Consider the following 18,501-nt stretch of genomic DNA (forward strand, 5'->3'; position numbering starts at 1 on the left):
AATCAAGCGATTTTTCAACTACTCCAATGTATTTGGAAATGAGAACCTTCATTCCGCTGCATGGTCCAACCTCAAAAAGTCTTACCGCGATCGTGATGTTAAATAAAAATGTGCTTCGGCAATAATGGCTGATGCAACGACTCCCATAAAGTAATTCTTATAAAAATCGTACTAAATATATACAATAATTGATCTAATCAATTAACAGGGCATAAATTAAATATTATTAAAAATAATGGTACTAATTTTATTTCAAAACTATTGATGACAATCAATCTTTGATAAAGATATTTATGATTGTAAGTCCGCAATGTCATAACCTTTATTTTTACAATAATTAATTGTTTAAATTAAATGTAAATAATTATTGATTATTACTAATTTACTTATTTTTGTAACTTCTTTAGATTAGACGTTTTTGTTCTACAGTGAATTTAAAAATTAATTTAAAATGTTGAGTTGCGGAAAAGTTTTCTCAAGACATGGCCCGTTTTGCAATGGGTTTGTTATTTTATTTTATTTTATTTAAATTGTTTCGATTAATTTTTATTTGTATTTTTGATGTTTTTTTTTTAGACCGACAAGTCTTGCAAGAGATGGACATTTACAGAAACGTGTGTCATTAATTATTAACAAAAGGTTATTTGAAAGTCATGCACCGGGTTCCAGATATGAAAAGACAGCTTTACAAAAATGTCTCGTTGAGACAAATGTGTTTGATAATAGAATTACTAGTATGCAAAGTATTCGTTATTTGTCTACTAGAAAATTTCATACAAATTTATTGTTAAGCCGATCAATAAACGCCGATGACCGGATGAGGACAACTGACACGAAAAAATCTGCTTTAAAAATTGATATCAAGGGATTAGTTGATAAACAACAGAATGTTAAGAATTATTTCGAAAATAATGAGGAAAACGATACAGATAATGTCGAGACAAATGTTGAAAATTATTCTAACGTTCATGAAAGTTTGCATCATTCCAAAAGAGAAAGATTTAGTATTAAAGGTATTATATTTATTTATAGAACTTGTTCACAAGCTCATTATTTGATACTGTTATAAATCTTTAGTTTAATTTAAGTATTTAGAATTTTTTACTTATAAAAAATTTAATTTTTACGGAATTTAGTAATCGTAGAAGAGCTATAGAGTAGAGGTACCGTTTTTGGCCATCACAGAGCAAGTTTTGGACAAGGAAAAATTTAAAAAAATTAATTCGTAAAAGACGCAGTGAGAAAATTCATTTTTAAAATGTGTTCGAAGATACATTTATCCCACTATTAAAATGGAAATTTTATTTTATACTTTTTCATTAAGAGGGTTCTGAGCTTTTTTCTCTATCAAACTCAAGTCGACGAACGGGACTATCCTTGTTGCACTTGAGCAGTAAATAGAAACTTTGTCCACGTTTTTCTCTTAAACAAATGAACATTTTTTAACAATGAAAACGTCGACTGCTAAATCGTAGAGTAATGCATAGAGCCTCGTTCTTAACTTTGCGTTTAAAGGTTTTGTTTGAGAGAAAAGCTTAGACAAACATTACTATAGACCCTCCTTCCTAGACTGTCCCAAAATGGGGCAGTGGCCACAAATGGTACTTCTACCCTACCTATTTATATTTGGAAAATATTTTTAAAATTTTCAAGAAGTCATCTTTTGTCGATTTATCTCCAAATAACTTTGAACTGAAAGCGATAGGTCATTTTAGATGAATGTTTTTTAAAGGGAGAAGCTGGTCTGAGATACAAAAAAAAGAGCATATTTTTGTGATTTTTTTCTTAGAGTACCTTCTTTATTAAAATTCTCAAAATTTGTGACATTATTAAGCATCATTCCAAGAATATTCTGCTAAGTCTTCATAATAAAATATTGAAAAATAAGCCAGTGGTAGTGAGGAGAACCAAGTCACCTCAAAAAAAAATCTCCATGCCGTAGGCAGGATAATTCATGACTGCCTCATCTGAAATCTAAAAACCAAAAAGATTTCTTTAGTACATGAGTTTATTTTGGATTTGAACGAAGGAATAAACAAAATATTCATTTTTGAATTTTTGATAAAGTTGCAATCAAAAAACTTTGATTTTTGCCAAAAGTTGTTCCTTTTGTTTAGTTAAAATGTAAGTAGTAATTGAAAAAAAAAAATCCTTCGTTCAAATTTAAGATAAACTTATGTACCAAAGAAATCTTTTTGGTTTTTTTTATTTCAGATGAGGCAGTCATGAGTTATCTTGCCTACGGCATGGAAACTTTTTTTTAGTTGACTGGGCTCTCCCCACTACCACTGGCTTATTTTTCAATATTTTTTTATGAAAATTCAGCAGAATATTCTTTAAATGATGCTTAATAATGTCACAAATTTTGATAATTTTAATAAAGAAGGTACTCTGAAGTACAGCTTCCCCCCTTAAACTGCATGAAATTATCTCTAATTTTCATTACTTGCCTTGTCATTTTCACAAATTTTATAAATATTTTTGCGGCCTTAATTTTTTAAAATGTCGAAAATAAATAAATAATGAGAAATCGATTTTCATTTTGGCTGCCAATGGTTTTTTAAAAATTTCATCTTTTAAAACTAAAAAAAAAAAAAAACCAATTAAAAAGTATCAGTATAAAATCAATCAAATGAATATTTAACTACAAAAATATTTCTAAAACTAAATTTTTAAACTAGTAAAATATTATTTATTCATAGATTAATTTAATTTATTTTATATTTCAGAAATTGAAAAAATGTATCCCAATCCAAAATCAAAACTTCACGAAATATATCAAATTGTAAATAACGATATGAAAAAAAATACATTAAGCTTTGAGTTTAAAAAACCTAAAGCTAAACAAATTTCTTGGTCATGCACAGTTAGAGTTTTGTGGCCTGAGGATACATCATTCGTAGGGCTAGCAAATAATAAAAATAAGTCAGCTTACTTAGCATCATTAAAATGTTTACACTGGCTTGAAAATCATAAAAAATTGGATAAAGGTATGCCAATACTTTATGATGCAAAGGGTATCAAAAATTTATTACTTCGGCCAGTTTTATTGTCTGTTAAAAATGAAGTATTAAATGACGCTCGGCTTGTTATTGACAAGTACAATAATGATATCAAAGCTTTGGTTGATGCAAATACTGACAAGCCTTTTATTGAATCACCCGGTTTTCGTGACGATGAAATAGTAGATCCAGTTGGTAAAGTTAATCCACTTAATCGTGAGCCAAAGAGAATAAAAGAAAGAAATGAAATATTGAAAATAAGATATGAGAAGCGTATGGAAGACGGTGGTTACTGTGATCTACCAATTCTTGAATTTCGTGAAAAAATAATAAATGAAGTTGAAAATAATCAGGTATTATTAATAAAAGGTGATACCGGATGTGGTAAAACAACGCAAGTACCCCAGTATATAATGGACAGTTTTGCTAAAACTGGTGCTGCATCAGATTGTAATATAATTGTATCACAGCCACGTCGTATATCAGCAATTTCATTGGCTGAGCGCGTTGCTAATGAGAGAAGAGAACAACTTGGTGATGTAATTGGTTACCAAGTGAGATTATCTCAAGAATTACCGAACACGCCTGCAGGAATTTTATTTTGCACAGCAGGACTTCTTTTGCGTAAGCTACAATTTAATCCAACGCTCCAAGGTTGCTCACATGTGATTGTCGATGAAGCTCACGAGAGGACAATAAATACTGATATGCTACTGGTTCTTCTTAAACGTGCTATGAAAAGTAATCCAGCTTTAAAAGTTATTGTTATGTCAGCGACAATAAGTGCTGAGTTGTTTCAAAGTTATTTTAATTGTAATGTAATTGAAGTGCCTGGAAGAACCTTCCCAGTAACCATGAACTTTATGGAAGATATTGATAAATTGGGACTACGAGCTCCGAGTAGATGGGACTTGAGTTTTGAAGATCCTGAAAAAATGCAAGAAGGCCCGATAATAGATATCGTTAAAATGGGCGAACTTGTATCATGGATAACCAGAGTTAAACCACCAGGTGCAATACTCTGTTTCTTACCCGGTTGGTCTGAAATAGCAGCACTGAAAAAATACCTCGAAGAATATTCATTGTTACCAAAAAGAGATATTCTGGTACTACCAGTCCATTCAAAAATAGCACAACGGGATCAAAAAAAAATATTTGATACTCCTCCAAGTCATATAAGAAAAATAGTATTGGCTACTGACATCGCCGAGACGGGAATAACTGTCACGGATATCGTATACGTTGTAGATTCTTGTACCCATCGACAAATCAGGTGGCATGAAAAACGTGGCATCTCATCAATCGACAGCTACTGGATTTCAAAAGCTAATGTTCAGCAGAGAAAGGGTCGTGCTGGTCGTGTTAAACCAGGTATCAGTTATCACATGATCACCCGTAAACAATACGAAAATTTAAGCGCATATCCAACGCCTGAAGTAATGCGTTCATCCTTAGAAAAAACTGTACTGGATATTAAAACTTATAGTAATGAAAAAGCTGAAAGTTTTTTGGGATCAATGCCACAGCCACCATCAAAAAATGTTGTCAATATTGCCGTAAGAGATCTAATTAATCTTGGTGCACTTGATAATCAAGAAAATTTAACGGCTTTAGGTAAAAGAATAGCCATGTTTACTGTACATCCGACATTGAGTAAATCAATGGTATTTTCATCAATTTTCCAATGTGTTGCACCAACTTTGTCAGTAGTATCTTTTATGTCATCAGAAAGTGAAATATTTTCTGGTGTCCTTCAGCAAAAAGGCGCGATTAGATCCATAAAGGAAAAATACCATCCAACAAGTGATCATATAAGTCTCGCTTGGCTTTTCGAACAGTGGAATTCATTTAATCAACGAGGTCGATTTGCCTCACGAGATTTTTGCTTACAGAATCGACTTTATCCTGATCGTATGTATACTTTAAGTAGAATAAGACAATTGAATGCTGCTCATTTAGCTCAAGTACACATGGTACCTTCACCTGAAAATATTGATGACTTGTCTATGAAAGAAAACGAGTATGCTGAGTTAGATGAACTTGTAAGAGGTGTTTTATTAGCTGGTCTTGATCAAATACTTTGTCACCGTGATTTTGATTTACGTAAAGGCCAAGTTAAAAAGGGAGTTTGCACTTTTGTAATGGAAGATAATAATCGCGCGACAATAACTCCAGACAGTGTTAATTTTAAAAGAAGATTTTTTCCAAGTCCGTACTTAACTTATGTAAGACGTACGCACAGTGAAGAAAGAAGAACTTCTTTGATACGTGAGACTAGTATGATTTCTCCATTGACTGTATTTTTATTTTCTCAAGGAACAATTAGTGGACGTGTTGATGATGATGAAAATGTTATATTTACTGTTGACGGAAGGAAAAATATACGATTAGTTTGTGACAAAGAAACTGCTGATGTTTTATTGGCTTTCCGTGATACCATGTGGAGTATTGTACGATATATGGTAGAAAATTATGGTCTTATTAAAGTAAAAAATTCAGATACATTAGATCAAGTACAAGCTTACAAAGTGGAGATGCTCCAAGTACTTGCGAAAATGTTAAGTGACGCTTCGATGCATATTGACAATCCACAGCCGTTAAAAAAACATGTTGAAATTTCTGAAGATGACAATGAAAAAGAAGACTGCGGTGATGATGATAATGATGATGATGACATTAAATATAATAATAAAAATAAAAAGAACTATAAAAAATGAACTGTAGTAAAAGCTTTTTAAAAGAAACTGTAAGATATTCAATACCAAATTTAATTATCCAATTTTTATTACTGAAATCTGTAAAATATATGAAAATTTTAAATAAAATAGAAATTAAAATATGATTTATTTATTTATATGAACGCCAATCGGCATTATCATCAATTTGGATATTCCTTAAATTATAAATTATAAATTTTTAAAACTAAAAATTCTAGCTCGAAAATTGCACAAAAATAAATTCTCATTTAGTGATGCCTAGTAAAAATTAACAGTATTATTAATAATATTGCAAGATATGTTTTTTGAGATTGGAGCGGAACTGAGTCATGCAGGGAGTTCACTAATGGCCGATTTCTTCACTCATAGTTATCTTACGATTAAAGTTATCCGTTAGTTAACGTAAGTTAACTAGAGATTTTGTTTTTTTTCATACTTTCACAAGAAATATCCCCTGAATATTTTTGTCTTAAGGATAAATATTGGGCTGACTTTATACCTGGCAGTTAACTTACTGATATCAGTGTGTGTTTTTTCAGTTATTCATTCATTCGAAAAATATTTTTTATTAATTTTTCAAAATTTGAAACTTTCATCTCAGATGCAATTAAGAATATCATTAAAATAGTTGGCATTTTCTTTAGATAATTTAGCATAAAAAAATAATAAGTAACGAATTTTTTTTAGAACGGAGAAGTAGGTAGTAAAGATTTTTCAAGTACATACACAAAATTTGGGTCTAGAGGGCCCCTAGAGTAGGTACTATAGCTCACAGCCATATATACATGACCATAGGATAGCTAACCCGTCGGTTTGTTGAAGACAACCATCGAAATTTTAACCCCGGAATAAGTTTATCTGCCAAATAACAAAATCTAGTTTATCTCTCTCATGAAGAAATCGGCCATAAGTTGGATATTCTGTTGCTTGGTCCATTTATCACATAGTTTCGACTTGAGTTGGTGGTTTTTAATAACCGGTTATGCCTGAGCTTTCGATCGTAGGAGACAAACTTGAAGGTATTGCAGATGTATAAAGGTATAAAGATATTGTAGATTATCAATTAATTATTTATTTAATTAAGTGCTTTTTTATATTTTTAATACATGTAGATAAATATAAATAGAGTCAAAATATAACAGGTGATAATGGGATGTGACTAATCAGATATGATTGATAAAACTAACAAAGTTTAGATAAACATGATAAATTTTTATAAAAATATTAGTAAAAAAAAAATTATACAAATACTTAAAATTATTTTTTCTTATCAATATTTGAAAACGTATAAATAAATTTATATATATTATATATTTCTTATTGTCTTGTGTAAATGAAAATTATAATTACTAATGAAATAATTGGTGAAATAATAATTGAACTTGCGGAATTTACACAAACGAGATTTTCATATGAAATTGTGTATTTCATCATGTCTGGATATCTACAACGTTCAGGTTCTGTAATAAATATTATTATTAATATTTAATTATGTGAAATAATTAACATGAAATATATTTTTATGCAGGAAATTTAAAAATGATACTCACCAAAAGTGCATTGGCTATAAGAATTATAAGATGAATTGACAGCAATTGATAAATAAAAAGGTTTACATTCATGAATGAATGTTGGATCTTGACAATAAATAGTTTCTGAATGTGTATCAGTAGTTACACAATTAGAAGATGTCGTATTTATATTTATTGGATCCCGAGATGTACAAATAGTCAAGTGCGCACCACCGTAACTTTGAATTTTAATGCTCGGTAAATTTTCTTGATCAGTTTTGTAAAAATAATTTGGATGTAAACGGTAGAAATTTATTCCAGATGGTTCTAAATAATTTGTATATGCTTCTGATGATCCACTTGAAGTATAAGATGCTCCGCATTGTGTGTTGATAAGTCGTCGAGGCACTAGACAAAAATATTTATTATTAAAATACATAAACAAATCACAGTTTCATTGGATAAAAATTTTTTCTTCTTATTTAATGTTTGTTGTTAATTTTTGTACAACGTTTCGTCGGTTTCTCGATTTCATTAAGTACTAGAAGGACAGAAGACTTGACGAAGTCGGGAAACCGACGAAACGTTGTACATAAATTAACAGCAAGCATTAAATGATAAGAAGAAAAAAATTTTATTCAATAAAACTGTGATTTGTTTATTTTAATTAACTGTAGTGGATATGAAGACAACAAAATTTTAATTAATTATTATTATGTAAAATTAGATTACTAGTGTAATAATTAATTAATATAGGTATGAATCTCAGACAATGCAGGATCCTAAAAACCACCAAATCCAACAAAAACTATCTGGTAAATGGACCTAAGAATAGGATATGCAATCTAGTCAACTCTGCATAGTGATGTCAACTTCTTCCAGGGGTCATACCAGAATTTTCACTTTTGCATTAGAAAACGATTATTAAAATACTAGCTGCTCACACACTGTAACTTTCAAGCAACCAATCTTCTCTATTTTCTTTCACACACAGTTAAATTTGATATTGTATAACAATCTAGCCCTATTATCTCATATATTGTATACACGAAGAAAAACGTTGGCTCAAAACCTAGCAATTGTTATTATGCTGTCGACCAAACTTGAAACAGAAAGTGAAGCATCCAAAAATTTATTATGCTCTTATAAAAAATTATTATGCCGCATCACAATTATTATAATGTATGGAAGTAATTGTTATTAAATCTTATCGATAAGTGTCTCGCACGTAGTATCAGCATAATAATTTTTCGTATGAGCATAATAATTTTATGTATGAGCATGATAATTTTTTGGATGCTTCCCTTCCTGTTTCAGGTGTGGTCGACAGCATAATAAAAATTGGTAGGTTTCGAGCCAACATTTTTCTCCGAGTATTATATTATAATCAACTAATGTTAAGATGATTTATAGTGCCGATTGGCGTAATAAATAAATAAGTACCTTGTTTCATTCGATTGACCAAATTCATAATTTGCGCGTGATTGTCTCTAATGTTTCCGCTGCTAAACGAAACAATATCGTTAATTGAGTCCAGTGTTAACTCAGCCCATTTGTCTTTGGAACCAGGAGTCAAGAAGAGAAGAGTTGTGTCTGGAGCTTTTTCTCTCAATGTTTTTAGTCTGTCTAAGCAAAAATTTTTATCCCCATCAGATATGGATGCCGATGCTGAAGGTAAAATTATTACGATTTCTGATCGCTGTCCACCAATTTTTGATTCCCATTCTCTATTTAATTTTTCTTCTTCTCTTGATTTTATAATTTCGAATGTTTGTGGTAAATCAAATCCATTTTTATTCATTGTAACTGGAATATTTTTATTTGAATATTTAAATAATAATAATAATTATTAAATTATAATAAAATAAATTATTAACTTACGGTAAGAATATTGAGTTTCATTGAAATTATAAAAGTCCAAAATACTGTTTGAGCTATTGATAAGTACGTCACCATTGACTGCATTTATTAACGTAAAGTTACTAGCGTATTTATTTATTTCAGAATTTTCCAGTAAAATTCTAAAAAAAAAATAATATTAAATATTTTATTATTTAAAAGTTTAATAAAAATAAAAAAAAATATTTACGTAAGAATTGGTTGGATTGATGGAAATTTCCAGGTAGTATCAATAAAAATAGTTAAATCAACAGCAAGGCGATTAAATGAACGCACATTTGTGTCACAAGCGAGATCGTTGTTTAAAGATGATGCTAAAAAAAATTTTTTTTGTTAAAAAAAATAATCAAATTCTTGATTTTAAAAATCCGATTAAAGATTTATTGAAATCAATCAGATATTTTTCAAAATTTCGCTAGTAACACGTGTTTGAGCAAGATTATGAAGTAAGTATTTTGAGCAAAACTCCTAGCTGCCAGTGTCTTTTTCTACGTATACGGAAAGATTGGAACACGACTGGTTACTGTTCTGCACCGTACTGAGTCGGGTACAGAACAGTAACTAGTCGGGTTCCAATCTTTCCATGTATGTGTCTTTCGCAAAATTGTGTGTCAAGAAATCTATGTCAAGATTTGTGTATGTCTTGAACACGGTGCACTGAAAAAGTGTCTGATGCATTTCTTGCACCATTACGAATGTTTGCCCGCGGACATCTAATCCGTGACTTTATAATAATTTATTTACTTTATTTACTCATTTAATTTTTTCAGTAACATTGCAAGCGTGGGTGTGTTGACATACTATTGTAATTACAAACACACAAAACCTTTGAAAAAAGGGCACATTACCGATTTACAACGTCGCGGATTTAACGTCTGCGGATGAAACATTAGGGAACCTAAAATTTAAAAATATAACAATCTTTTTAAATTCTTGAGCAAGTCTGCTCTCAAGATCGACAGTTGCTAGTGTCTTTGTCTACGTATGTGTCTTGCTGCAGATACTTGTGACCAGATTTAAACTGCAAGCCTCACGCAAGAAATTCGTGCCAGATTGTAACTCAATTCTGGAGGAAGACTATAGTTGAAAATAATTGCGCATGGCTTGCTCAAGATCTGCTCAAGGCTCAAAATTGACCTTGGACCTTGAGAAGATCTTGAGCAAGCCATGCGTAAGTACCTACTGTGGTTCCCTTTTTTATTTTATTTTTTTTTTAATTTAATTTAATTTTTTATTTTATTTTATTAAAAGTTATTCAGAGTATCCAATTGAAGCGAATAAGATTAAATAAAAAGTAATGATTAAACTTAAATAAATTTTTTTTTTGATTCACTTCAATTACACAAAATAGGGCTTCAATCGAATTTTTAAATGGAGATACTAATTGATAAATAATAACTTACGAATGAAATTAAAAAGTTCATTGGTAGCTTTTACTGCAAAATTATTAAGAGCTTCTTCACTCATTGAAGTAGTAGATAGTGATTTCTCTAATATTTCCGATGCTGCGTAAGCCTGAAGAGAAATAGTATCATTTGGTGCGACACTAGTTAATAAAGCTCTTCTATTGCAAGCTCTTGTCGACATATTAAAAGCACCACGATCACTGTAGTACATATCAAAGATCTGTGATAACTTAAGCGAAGGTAGATTTTGGTACCAAGACATGACACTGGTTGCTAAAATAAGTCCATCAAGATCGCCACGTACTTCAGCAGCAGTAAATTCAATATTTTCATTCTCATTTAGAAAATAATATTTTGGAGATACTGTTGAGTTCCAGTGACCTTCAATTCCTATTTTAAAACGTTCATTTGCATCTTTAAAAGGTCCTTGAAGAATAGCTACTTCAGCTAGATCCCCAGCTAAAGTTGCGAACCATTTATTGTCTAATTGAACTTTTGATAAATTATCACTTGATCGCCAGTTTTTGAAAACTAAATCACTGATTTTAATTAATTCTGGCTGTAATGCTGCCGCTATTCCTGCTAGTAGAGGGCCTCCAGCTACTGTGCCCCATCTAAAACAATATTAGACAATTTAACAGTTAAATAGTTTCAACATAATTTATTTACAATTTATAATTTGATAATATATTAATTACTCTGTACGAATTACTCCACTTTCTAATGGACATTTACTCGTAGTCTGTTGTCTAAGCTGCGCATTCTCTGGATGATTTGGTGGCAAAGGAGGATAAAATAAATTTGGATCGAAATCACCGTCTTTAGATTCATCATTTTTGCTTTTAATTGTTTCCCTAAAATTTGTTTTAATTTTAAAAAAATTGTTAATAGAAAAAGTGCATGACAGGACAAAAATAGTTACAATTCCTCAGGAGATAATGTTTCAACATCACTTAGTATTCCATCAGCTGGATTATTTATATTTCTTTTCCATCGATACTGATTACTCTGTATCTGACATGTCGTTCCTTCATCTCCACGTTCTTTGATTTCAATTCTACTTGATAACATAAAATGTAACGTACACTAAAACAAATTAAGCTCATTAATAAATTGCGCATACTTAATATCTGTGTAAAAAAAAAATTATTCAAATTTTCAAAAAATGTTCCGGATGAGAAATTTAAAAATTTGAACAGATTAGATCTTTATCGGAATTTTTTTATAAAGTTTATTTTAAAAATTTTCATTTCTTCACTGTAAAAAATTTTTGGGACCCGGTGTAGTGTAAATGACGGTGTGAAAGTTACACCAAATTCGGTGTTGAATTAAGGCGGTATGAATTTAAAATTTTTACACCGCTAAACGTGTAAATGATAATAATTCATGATAATTTTGCGTTGAGAAAAATAGTCATAAAAATCATAAAAAAAAGAGATATTCAGAAATACGATTTAATATCTAAATAAAATTGATATAGTTATTGATTAAGTAATTAAAAATATTTAATGATCGTTTGTTGCTCATTAATCAAAATTATAATGAGTAACACAGAATGGTGTAAAAAAAAAGTAGATTACACCGTGTTAAAATTACACGGAAGGAAAATTTACACCGTTATTTTACACTACACGGCCGTGTAAAGTTCTCCGGGTCTATATTTACACCGAAATTTTTTACAATGTTCGTAAAAAAATCAGCTAAGAAAATAATTTTGAACTATTTCTTAATAATTCAGGAACTTTTCAAGAGCTTGCCCACAAAAGATAGATTTTGATGATTTACAAAAAAAATTTTTTTTTAAAATCCGAACCGTCTAAAATTTTTAAGTTTTTCATGTAGAATTTTTTTTTTACACAGATAATAATGGAATAAAAATAAATAATTACACGTTCTAATAAAGATATAGAAGAATTTGGAAAATGTAATGCGTTTCCCTGTGTCAATTTTAAAATAGCAGCATTTTTATAGAACTGAAATGAATCTGGCGCAAACGGTATGACACCAGGTATTGATTTCGTTTCAGTATTTTCTATTATTCCATCTTGACGAAATCTTGAAAATGATTAAAAAAAAAACAATTATTTGTTATTGAACTGATAAATAGATAAGATTAAATAATTGATTATTAATTATAATAAAATTACCGATGAAGTAAAGAAACAGTTAATTGACGTAAATCCATAATAAGATTCGGTGAATCTTCAATTTTTCTTAAGATTGCAATAAAAGTATGCATATTATGGGGCAATTGATTGTCTTTCAATACTGTTAGTGTACTATTATAACACTCTAATAATCCATTTGATAATTTACGTTGGGCATTTTCTTGTGTTTCAACTCGCGAAATAATTCCGATACCAATACTTATTAAAATAATAATCACCCTCATCTTGACAGCAAAATAATTTTTTATTACCGGACAATAAAAGTTGGATGTAAAAATAAAACTTTTCAGAGCGAGAGTAAGATGACTTTAACTATTTTTTATAAACTAGAGGATCAGTACCACACCTTCACGATGTTGTACTAAATTCTACAATCATTTTATCATTGATAAGATACCTTATCCTACATGAGTAAGCTTCTCCCTCTATTCTGATGAAAAATAATAATATCAACCGGTTTTATTATTTAATTTTATAAATGGAATTGAGATAAAATTTATTATTTTTATAATTTATGAGCTTAAAAACTTCATTTTATTTTTTGCTTATGATAATTAGATTAAATTTTTTTAAAAAACAATGGGAGTAATAATTTATTGTTCATCAATACTTGAAGCTGTTAGCTGCACCTTATTTTCGTTATCTTATCTGAGATGAGAGGTATCAAAGAGAGAAGGTGGATGAATAAAATCATGTTGAATTTTTAATGAATCACAAAATCAATTTATGACAAGAATATTTCCAAGAAGTAAATGATTTTAAAGTGATGAGTTGATTTTTTTTTAGTGAATAAATAAATTAAATGTTTGATTCACTTCATATTTAACTTCCTGTTATGACTCTTGATTATAAATCATTGGTACTATTAATAATCTTTATTTTCATTGCAAATGTTCAACTTCCGTTTTTTTACAGTTTTTTTCCTTATTCTTAGTTTTAGTCTTAGTTTATTATAAATCGTTGGTATTATTCATTTAAATAATCTCATTAGATAAGACATATTTATTAATCGATATCTTGATTCATTATTAAATAACATAGTAATTAATTCCAAAATATCTATAATCATGAATTGTGAAAAAATTCTTCTAAATTGTTTTTTTTTAGTACTGCCTGAAATTTGTACGGCACTTAACCCACACTGAGAGAAAAATCCAGTAAATCTAACTATAAAATGACAGTTAAATAGCGCTTCAACTATTTTTTCGGAGTTACTACAACATCAATGCATAGTTATTATAAATATCTCTAAGTAGTTGTGTTAAATATTTTTTAGTTCAATTAACTATATAAATAGTTAATGTAACTGATTTTTAAACTTGTATTCAATTAGGAATTTTAATTTGTTAAACTGAACTTAGGTAGTTAATTCATCTATAACTTTTTCATTAAAGCAAACAAAAATATTAAGTATCATTACAATGTTTTTTAGTTAATTCAATTAATATTTTTTAGTTAAATCCATTAAATAAATAATTTTTTTTCGTACAAATATACCATTCACATGGTTTCAATTATTAAATAGAGACTCTATAGAGTTTTAATTAGAATTAATTTTTTTTTTTCAAGTTCAAGTTTAATTTCAAAGATAAATTATTTATTGAACCATTAATAATAAATATTGATGTCTTGATGTTTTTGCTAATTTTTTATGTGTCTCAAAAATAGGGACCTGTACTATGACACACTGGAGTCATGTGTCTTTCTAGTGTCTCATAGATAGGGACATAGAGGTTCCCTTTAAAAATCCTCATTTTAATTATAAAATTTATTACAAAACATAAATACTGATTGATTAATCATGAAATTATTGCTTGATGCAATTAACATTATATTTTATCCTCAAATCGTCTTAATGGTAGCGCAGGTCTTCAACCCATCCTGAAATATGTCTCATAATAGGGACTTTTACCTTAAAAATGATTCAACAAATGTTTTAGAATCAACAACTTCTATGGATCATAATCCTCCAGTTGGTATAGTCAAGGACCAGTACCAAGAAGTTCAACAAGCAAAATGGTTTTGACCAAGGTTCAAAGCAGAGTCTTGAAACGTCAAAATATTTCAGCTACTACATCTACTGGTGCACACTTCGGTGTACATATACCAGGACAACTGATTCAGCACGGTGAAATAATCACCGTCAACAACGAACAGTGTATGGTGTTGAGGCTGGTAGGACAAGGCATAAGTGGTCAAGTCTACCAGGTTCAAAGTCTGAAGACATTCGAGATCAGGGCGATCAAAGTCGTTGACTTATCTCGAATGGAAGACGACTTTAAAGAAGGTGCCATTCAAGAAGTAGATCTACTTCGTAAAGTACAAGCTCCTTGTAAATCAAAAATATTCTACAGAGTAAATCTTATAAAGTAATTGAGTGAAAATAAATATTTTCAACAACGATCATTATATGGTATTGAGGCTGGTAGGACAAGGCATAAGTGGTCAAGTCTACCAGGTTCAAAGTCTGAAGACATTCGAGAATGGAAGAAAACTTTAAACAAGGTGCTATTCGAGAGGTAGATCTGCTTCGTCAACTACAAGCTCCTTGCATTATACGAAGGGCTATTAAAATCGTAGGATTATCTCGAATGGGTGAAGAATTCAAGCAAAGTGCGATAGAAGAAATAATATATATAAATATCTGATAATTCAATCGCTGAATCGTCACCTGCATTACCTTTGACGAGATCAATCACGGTAAAAAGAAAACAGGAATAATTGCTGTTATGTTACTATAAAGTTTTAATTAGAATTAGTTGTTTTTTGAAAGTTCAAGTTTATTTTCAAAGATAAATTATTTATTGAACCATTAATAATACATAACAATGTCTTGATGTAATATAGGATAAACTATAATACAATCCAATAATGTAAATGTCACTTTGTCAAATGAATTTAACATTTCTGAGATATGTATCTTGCCAGGGACACTTCACAGCGGCTAGGCGCGATCTCGCGGCGGACGTCGAACTACTCAAGCTACTGCTGCCTAGTACCGGTGACTTTCCTCTCCTTCATACATTTGATTTCTCCCAAGAAATTTTTCTCTTGGTTTAAGCAATATTATTTAGATATTAACTCGTGTTTTGAACATTTTAATTTTCTTATGATTATTTGCCTTAAACGCAAAATTATCATAAATTACACATATACACGCTTGACGGAGGAAAAATTTCTAATTCACACTGCCTAAATTTAATACGATACTTAGTGTAATTTTCACACCACAATTTTTACACAAACATTTACACTACACCGAGTCCAATAATATTTTACAGTGTAGAGAAACTAAAATTTGAAAGACGCATTTAGGTTTTCATAACGTACAAATGAAGAACCTTATTAGCTAAAGGAAAAACTTTTGTCAGCTATTAATATTGATCCTAAATGTTTTTTAAAATTATCCGATATTTTTGCGAATTATAACTACATCGAAAAAACTCGAATCAAGAAAAATTTTCTTGGAGCAATTAAATAATTATCTTACAATTTTTAGCTCGAATCAAATTTTTTTTTCTCAAGTCAACATATTTTTATGCTTAAATCGAAAATTTTTGTACGACAGTGCAGTTTAAGTATTCCAATTTATTTTATATAATTGATATAAATATTTATTTATATTTTCAAAATATTTTTAACAACTGGAGTTTCCTAAAAAAATTAAGAAAAAAAATTTTTTGGAAAAAAAAAATGCTTTGAAAAATAATTTTTTTAGAAAAAAATTATTTTGCAAAAAAAAATATGTTTGAGAAAAAGTTTTTGATAAAAACTTTTTTGCAATTTAAAAACATTTATTTACTCAATCATTAAGTTTTGAAAAAAAATTAAAAATCCTTTTCCTGCCTACATTTAACTCAATTACAATAACTTCAAAATTTTAGTTCCATTAACTAGATTTATATTTATAACAACTCTTTTATATTAAATCAGCGGTTATAATAAAAACAATTTTTATTTACATACACTAAAAAAAATAAGTTATAGTTAATTTTAAAATTCATGTACTATCAACTAAATTTTTTTAGTTAAAATAACAATTTTCGGGGACAGAAAAATTTTAGTTACTTTAATTAATTTTTTTTTAGTTTGAGCAACTATTGAATAGTTAGCCATTCTGACGCATTAGTATCAATAACTAATTTTAAATAGTTTAAGTCTTTTTAGTTAAAATGAATATCGACTTTTCTTTCAGTGCACCGAAATGTCCGTTGATGACAAAGGAAAACGTTTTGTTTTATTTTCCATGAAAACCAGTCAACTTGGTCCCGATTGACTTTGATTACTCTATTGATTACTCTAATTGACTATCTTACTATAATATATGTGTGATATCAAATATAATAAAATTTGTAATTTAAAAAAAAAGTTTTTTTTAGAACCACAGCTATAGTGGTTGCCACGGATATTTTCGACGATACATACGAAATATCCATGCCACTTATACAATCGAGTACTAAACAATTCGGAATCTCTGTTCAATAACAGAGGAGTACGCGTGAAGAGAGTACTCCTTTTTGTTGAAATCTTTTGAACTATTTTACAATAAATAACATACATGTGATCTTAGTTTATATAATTGATTAGCTTTTTCTGTGAAGTGATTTCTGGTTATTTTTTAGGAAAAATTGGCATTAAAACCTATATTAATCATCAGCAAGCAAAGAATATTATCAAGTATAGAATATAAGAACTCTGAAATATATATCTAACCAGGAACAGCACAAGAGGTTGGGCGCGATCTAGGGGCGAGCACCGAACTACTCTCGCTGCTGCTGCCTAGCACCATAATTTTTCAAATCAGTAATCATTAGGTTTAAATAATATTGTGGAATTCGGTATTATACTCGAGTGTAAGTTTGGTGGCACGAGCGAAGCGAGTCGAATCGAATCAAATAGTTAGGTTCGATTCGATATTCGAGTCGAATATCGAATAGTTTGAAAGATTCGAATAATTATAAATTTTTCCGAACCTTCGGTAAATAACTGAAAAATTTAGTAATTATGGCTTTATTAAATTGAAAAACTATTACAATATTAATATTTGTACTTGAAAATAGTCCTATGATCATAAACTCAGTGAACGTAAGATTTAAAAAAGTTCGAACTATTCGCAACTTTCAAACTATTTCGATCTTCCGAATGTTTGAATCTTCGAGGCGGATCTCGAATCGAATTGTACGATCCGATTTGCCTCGAATAATTCGAAGCTTCGAATATTTGCATACCCCTATTATCTACTAACTTCAGTATCATAAATAAAAATAATACTAAAGTTTGCCGAAGTCTAATAATTTTTGGATTTTTTTTCAAAACGATAAATTATAAAAAAAAAACAATATTTGAAAAAAATGCACTTATAGTTTTTTTAATTTTCTACATGTGTATATTTTTTTTTTCTTGTAAACAATTTGTTAAAAAAAAATTTTAATGAAAATTTTTATTTGTCTACTCACTTCAGTCATAAATAAAAATGATACTAAAGTTAGCCGAGGTCTAATAATTTTTGAATTTAAAAAAAATGATAAATTAAAAAAAAAACAAAACATTTAAAAAATTCCACCTGTAGCTTTTTTAATTTTCTACATGTGCATATTTTTATTTTATTTTTTTGCAATTGATTTATTGAAAAAAAAAAATTCAAAAATTATTAATTGTCTGCTAACTTCAGGATCATTAAATAAAATTATTTATGAAAGAAAGTTTATGAAAGAAATGTAAATAAATATTAAATGCTTTAAAAAAATTACTTCAATTGAATTTTACTCGAAAAATAGTTCACATTTTTTACCGTAAAA

The 18,501-nt window shown here is 29.2% G+C and overlaps 2 protein-coding genes across 2 annotated transcripts; one reads left to right on the top strand and one right to left on the bottom strand.

The window, feature by feature from the left end:
• The first annotated feature begins 47 nt into the window (after positions 1 to 47).
• LOC130669653 (ATP-dependent RNA helicase DHX30-like) lies at positions 48 to 5,822 on the top strand. Its single transcript, XM_057472666.1, has 4 exons — positions 48 to 299; positions 408 to 501; positions 577 to 1,013; positions 2,730 to 5,822. Exons 2-4 carry the CDS (start codon positions 452 to 454, stop codon positions 5,717 to 5,719), a joined length of 3,477 nt encoding a protein of 1,158 aa, XP_057328649.1. The 5' UTR covers positions 48 to 299; positions 408 to 451; the 3' UTR covers positions 5,720 to 5,822.
• A 1,000-nt stretch (positions 5,823 to 6,822) lies between these two features.
• Positions 6,823 to 13,080, bottom strand: LOC130669946 (uncharacterized). The gene is made up of 10 exons (XM_057473109.1): positions 12,683 to 13,080; positions 12,425 to 12,590; positions 11,458 to 11,621; positions 11,234 to 11,389; positions 10,533 to 11,149; positions 9,320 to 9,443; positions 9,112 to 9,251; positions 8,674 to 9,036; positions 7,270 to 7,638; positions 6,823 to 7,179 (listed from the first exon to the last, which is right to left on the bottom strand). Exons 1-10 carry the CDS (start codon positions 12,925 to 12,927, stop codon positions 7,037 to 7,039), a joined length of 2,487 nt encoding a protein of 828 aa, XP_057329092.1. The 5' UTR covers positions 12,928 to 13,080; the 3' UTR covers positions 6,823 to 7,036.
• Positions 13,081 to 18,501: the final 5,421 nt, after the last annotated feature.

The sequence above is a fragment of the Microplitis mediator genome, chromosome 6, assembly GCF_029852145.1.
Source record: "Microplitis mediator isolate UGA2020A chromosome 6, iyMicMedi2.1, whole genome shotgun sequence".
Classification (NCBI taxonomy): Eukaryota; Metazoa; Arthropoda; class Insecta; order Hymenoptera; family Braconidae; genus Microplitis; species Microplitis mediator.

Bases quoted from the DNA above. Each gene is read 5' to 3' on its own strand.
- LOC130669653 (XM_057472666.1), top strand. From the start codon at position 452: ATGTTGAGTTGCGGAAAAGTTTTCTCAAGACATGGCCCGTTTTGCAAT. The intron at 502-576 runs GTTTGTTATTTT...TTTTTTTTTTAG, and splicing joins CATGGCCCGTTTTGCAATGG to ACCGACAAGTCTTGCAAGAG. The intron at 1,014-2,729 runs GTATTATATTTA...TTTATATTTCAG, and splicing joins AGAAAGATTTAGTATTAAAG to AAATTGAAAAAATGTATCCC.
- LOC130669946 (XM_057473109.1), bottom strand. From the start codon at position 12,927: ATGAGGGTGATTATTATTTTAATAAGTATTGGTATCGGAATTATTTCG. The intron at 11,150-11,233 runs GTAATTAATATA...ATATTGTTTTAG, and splicing joins AGTGGAGTAATTCGTACAGA to ATGGGGCACAGTAGCTGGAG. The intron at 9,037-9,111 runs GTAAGTTAATAA...AAAATATTCCAG, and splicing joins TGAAACTCAATATTCTTACC to TTACAATGAATAAAAATGGA.